Source organism: Atta cephalotes (assembly GCF_000143395.1).
Source record: "Atta cephalotes unplaced genomic scaffold scaffold00029, whole genome shotgun sequence".
Classification (NCBI taxonomy): Eukaryota; Metazoa; Arthropoda; class Insecta; order Hymenoptera; family Formicidae; genus Atta; species Atta cephalotes.
The window spans coordinates 2,912,513-2,918,056 of record NW_012130093.1 but is presented as its reverse complement, the minus strand read 5'-3'; the positions used below and the strand labels follow the sequence as shown (position 1 = coordinate 2,918,056).

Below are 5,544 nucleotides of genomic sequence, written 5' to 3'. Positions count from 1 at the left end.
TAAATAATATATATATATATATATATATATATATATATATATATACACACGATTAATTACGACTAAAAAACTTTGTGGGCAGTTGTTAAAAATAAAGTAATGATAAAAGTAATTAATAAAATCGTTACCATTACCCCAAAAATGTAATTGCGTTACTGAAAAAGTAACTTGTAACGACGTTACAAATAACGCATTACTTGCTCTGGTAAGATATATATGTCGAATAATAATTATTATCTTGTTTATAGCAATTAGTACAAGCCTTTGTAGAAAATAGATCACTATTAGATTGTTATTTTCCGGATCATACAATGGAAGTAGAAATTTCTGATAGCGATGATTCCGATGATGAGAAGAAAAAGGAGTTAGAGAAAGACAATAACGGTACATTAAGTATCTTCAATTATTCTTAATATTTATGGCATTAAAAAAAAGAATCTAATTTTACAATTATCAAAAATATATAAAATAACGAATGTTTTTATCATTTTTTGCAGAATACATTCCAGAAGATGTACTTCTAGATATCAAGGATAAATTAAATGACACATTATCACATATTTACAAAAAGTACAATGTGGAGCAGCATGCTAAAGTTGCATGTGAAACTTTGAAACAGAGATGGCGAGACATATGCGGTAAGACCAAGAGTTTCCAATTATTAAGATGGATTAACTATTGTAGATGGAAGCATAAGATGCATGTAAAAGTACAAACTTTTTATCTCTGCTTTTATTTAGATATAAAACTTGCTTTATATCGTATTATGCATTGACAGCGGCAAATGATTCTCTCAATACCGAAATACGGGAAATAATGCGTACTGTGGATAAATTGCGTAACAACTTATATGAGGACTTTAGACCGCAAATTAAAATGCTCGAGGAATTGCAAATAAACGATGAAATTACGGAGACTGCCCATCCGCTTGTAGCAACAAAAAAAGTAACGCAAGTACGTGTTCCACCTTCTTCGCTGTTGCAAGATAATCAGCTAGAAGTTTTAGCGATTGAACCATCATGTACTAAGGAAATAATAATTCCTAATTTACCACCGACTGGTCCACTCCTTAAACACTCTCCGGAGGTAGATGATATCGTTTATGTTATGAAAAGTCCAGTTATGCCATGGATTAAAGCAAAGGTTTGTAGAATCATCCATCTATTGGGTTGTCCGGAAAGTTCGTGTCGCAAAAGATTTAAATTTAATAAATGAAATTAAAAATGTAAATCTTCTGCGTTTCAATTTTTCTTCAAAATCGGCACGAACTTTCCGGACAACCCAATACATTATACGAGGGCAAATCAATAAGTTCTTAGAAAATCTGTCAGAGGGCACTCGCAGAGTCATGTCACATTACTTTTTGACAAGTAGCATTTCTCAGCTGATTATTGTCAAATTTTGAGCGGAATTCATCGCGTGATTTCATTTCTGTTGACGATTAAAGAATTGAACGAACGAACAAAGAATTGACGAACAATTTATTTTTTATATTTTTTTGCAAAATGAAAAAAAAACGAGTTTCGTGCAGTGATCAAACATCTACATATGAAAGATTTAACACCGAAAGAAATCAAAGCCGAGTTGGATAATGTTCGTAGCACATCTGCACCAGCGTTTGCGACTGTATACAATTGGGTGAATGAATTTAAACGTGAAATTAAACGTATATCCACGTGTGATGCACCTCGTTCGAGACTGCTATTGAGGCTGCTATGCTAGAAATCATCAATAAAGTATCCACGATATTGTTTTGACTGATCGATGAGTGAAAGTGCATTTATTGAGGCCATAGGCATATCACATGGCATAGTGACTTCAATTTTGCACGAACAATTAGATATGAAAAAACTATTGGCAAAATGAGTGCCACGTTTGCTCACTGTGGACTATAAACGCGACTGTGTGACGATTTCAAAACAAGATTTGGAGATGTTTCAACGTAATCCAGATGAATTTCTGCATTATTGTGGACCAAACATGGATCCATTATTTTTTTCGAGAAAGAACAGTCAAAATAATGGATTTCACCGGGTGAACCAGCTTCGAAGAAGGCGAAGACCGTAAAGGCCGGAAGGGTGATGGCCACAATTTTTTGGAATACACGCGATATAATTCGATATCGATTACCTTCCGTCGAAGCAAACGATCAATGGCAATTACTACGCGCCTTATGGACAGTTTCAACATTTTAAAGAAAAAAACGTCCTCATTTGGCGAAGAAGAAAGTGCTCTTCTATCAAGACAATGCACGAGTTCACACCGTGCTCGGCACCGATAGCCAAATTCAACGAATTTCGCTACGAATTGCTTCCCCATCCAGTATATTCGTCCCCGTAGATTTAGCCTCCTGCGATTATTTCTTGTTTCTAAACTTGAAGAAATGATTCGGAGGAAAGAGATTCACCATCAGAGAGCAGCTTATCGCCAAAACAGAGGTTTATTTTGAAGGGTTAGACAAATCGGACATATTATTCGGATGGCTTGAAAAAATTGGAGAATCGTTAGATCAAGTATATTGAGTTGAAAGGAGACTATGTTGAAAAATAAAAATGAATCGATCAAAAAAAATATTTTACTATGTTTTTCTAAAAACTTATTGACTTGCCCTCGTACATCTGTATTGTATTTTATTACACAAAACATTTCCTTCGCTTGTATTTTAATTAAAGCGGAGGAGAAGAAATTGACAAGATTCTAATACAAAGATCCTTCTGTAGGTACTAAATATAGTTTCAAATCCATGGAACATTCGCGTGAGACTTATCCAAAAAAAATACAATGCGGCGATCAAAACTGTCTCTGGCAAACTGCTAGCGACAACCGAATTGAGTAAAGTTATGATCCCAGTTGGAACGCGAGTTGTAGCAATATTTCACGATGTTGTTTCTAATAATTACTACAGTGGAATAATTGCTGAGACACCAAAATCTATAAATAAATATAGGTGAGCGTTTAAAGGTTTCTTTCGATTTATTTATAGGAAATAATGATAGTAAGATATACAAATTTTTCTATGTGAGAATTATGCAAATTATGTATTATATTATTGTAATATTAAATCATTTAATATTACGTTACGCATTTATTACAGATATCTCGTATTTTTTGATGATGGTTATGCTCAGTATGTTGTACATAATGACATTTTACTAGTTTGGGAGACTTCGTCGCGCATTTGGGAGGATATTCCTAGCGAATCGCGAGAGTTTGTAAAGAAATACCTGGAATCGTATCCTGAAAGACCAATGGTGAAATTGCAACCTGGTCAAATAGTTAAGACTGAATGGAATGGTAAATGGTGGCTTGCGAGAGTCGTACAGGTCGATGCGAGTTTAGTGCAAATGCATTTTGACGCCGATAAGAGAACTGAATGGATTTATCGTGGATCAACTAGATTAGGCCCTTTGTTTCTCGAGGTACGGAAGGCCAATGCGAGGCAACAACTTCAACAGTCTGGCAATGTACATACTCGACATCGTATTCCTGCTCCATCCAATGTAAGTGAAACTTTGAAAAATTAGTTTAAAGAGGAATTTTAATAGTTTTGATTGATAATATTAAAATAGTGTATATCCTCTGTTTATGATTTGTAATTTCCATAGAAAAATAATTTACCTTACGTTGAATATACATCCAATGTGGAAGAGGATGTTATACAACATCTGCAAGCGGAGAAAGCAACAGTGGCTAGAAGTGTAGCGTCTATTACACCATCCACTGCACTGCAACAGCCGCGTGCAGTAGCTAAAAAAAGTACTGCCAAAAGACAAAATAATATAGATACTACAACGTACAATTCAACCGTGGAAACGAAACCGTCACATAGTATTGTTGTGAGTAAATTATATTAATTAAAGAAATACTGACATAAACGTATCATTTTGGAGAAGAGGCAAAAATTTAATTTCACGCAAATTTAATTTCACAACATTAAAATAGTTACATTAAAGCTAGTCTTGGAGAATTTTGCCAATTTTTCTTACAAGTAACGTATGAACCATCAATTCCGCAATAAGCATTTAATTTTTCATCATAAAAATTTTCATAAATTAATCTAAGCTATAAATCTTAAGCCACAAGAAATTAATCAATCACAATCAAATGTCTCAGAAAAATAATCAACTATAATTGGTCAATTTCTTATGATTTGAGATTTAAAAATTAGGTAATGGCTTATTGTAGAAACCCTATACTATAGCACTTAGGCTCATTTCTAAAAGCATAATATTGTTCTTTTATTTTAAAGATGAATCAAACTCTCTTCATACATAAAAAATAAAAACTTATATAAAGCAAATGTTACAAATCGATAGAAGATACCAGAAGACGATAACAAATCTAATTTTCCAATTTTTTTCCATTTTTTATATGAAATTTTACAGACTGCAATCTGTTATGATAGATGTATAAGCTTAAATCCGCTGTTTTTAGTCAGAAAAACACATTTTTTTTCCTAGGAAGCAAAAACAAATTTATTCAAAGTACTTGCCCTCGCTAATTATACATTTTTCCCATCTTTCGGACAATTTGTGTATACCACGCCAAAAAAATTCCTCATCTTTCGAGACAAACCACTCATCAAGCCATTTTCGGATGTCTTCGTAAGAATCGAAGTGCCGCTCAGCGAGCGCGTGACCCATCGACGAAAACAGGTGATAGTCAGAAGATGTCAAGTCTGATGAGTAAAAGGGATGGGGTAGCACTTCCCAGTTAAGTGTCTCCAAGTAGTTTTGGACCATTGTTGACGTGTGCGATGGTGCGTTGTCGTGGAGGAAAATCAGCTTTTTCGATAATGCGGCCTTTTTTTACGCAGAGCGGTGCAATTTGATTAGTTGTTGGTGGTAGCGGTGAGCATTAATAGTGTCACCAGCAGGTTTTAACAGCTCATAGTAGATGACACCTTCCTGATCCCATCAAACGCACAGCATCGTCTTCCGTCCGAAGCGATTTGGTCTTGAGGAAGATATTGATTGGGCGGGATCAACCCAAGATTTCTTGCGTTTAGGATTCTGAAAATAGATCCACTTTTCATCGCCTGTCACAATCCGATGCAGGAACGACTTTCTTTTTTGTCTGGCAAGCAGAATTTGACGTCGCTCCATCTGCCTATCGTTCAGTTCATGCGGCATCCATTTTTCGATCTTTTGAACCTGCCCCATGGCATGTAGCCGCATGGAAATGGCTGCTTGAGAAACATCCAATTGCTCGGCAAGCATTTTTTGCGATTGGGTATCGTCCTTGTCCAAAAGAGCCTGCAATTGACAGTTCTCAACCTTCCTGGGCCGATTTTCACGCTTCTTGTCACTCAGGTCAAAATTGTCGTCATTGAACCGGCGAAACCAATCTCTGCACGATAAATTGTTGCCATAGACCTCCACAAGCATTTGATGCGATTCGGCAGCCGATTTCTTCAAATTGAAACAGAAAAGCAAAGCTTCCCGCATATGCTTTTTTTTTTAGTAAAAAACTAGACATGATTACGAAAGAAAAAATGTATGTTGTTGTATGAAATTGCTGATGATGTGCATTGGTTAATGTTGA

The 5,544-nt window shown here is 35.3% G+C and overlaps 1 protein-coding gene across 1 annotated transcript in view; it reads left to right on the top strand.

Moving 5' to 3' along the window:
- LOC105620791 (histone-lysine N-methyltransferase eggless) overlaps nucleotides 1-5,544 on the top strand; it is a 15,791-nt gene that overhangs the window by 6,472 nt on the left and 3,775 nt on the right. The window contains exons 3-8 of the mRNA XM_012202279.1: nucleotides 249-384; nucleotides 498-638; nucleotides 779-1,143; nucleotides 2,721-2,947; nucleotides 3,095-3,500; nucleotides 3,606-3,836. Of these exons, the coding sequence (XP_012057669.1) occupies nucleotides 249-384; nucleotides 498-638; nucleotides 779-1,143; nucleotides 2,721-2,947; nucleotides 3,095-3,500; nucleotides 3,606-3,836 (1,506 nt within the window). The remainder of the gene's footprint in view (nucleotides 1-248; nucleotides 385-497; nucleotides 639-778; nucleotides 1,144-2,720; nucleotides 2,948-3,094; nucleotides 3,501-3,605; nucleotides 3,837-5,544) is intronic.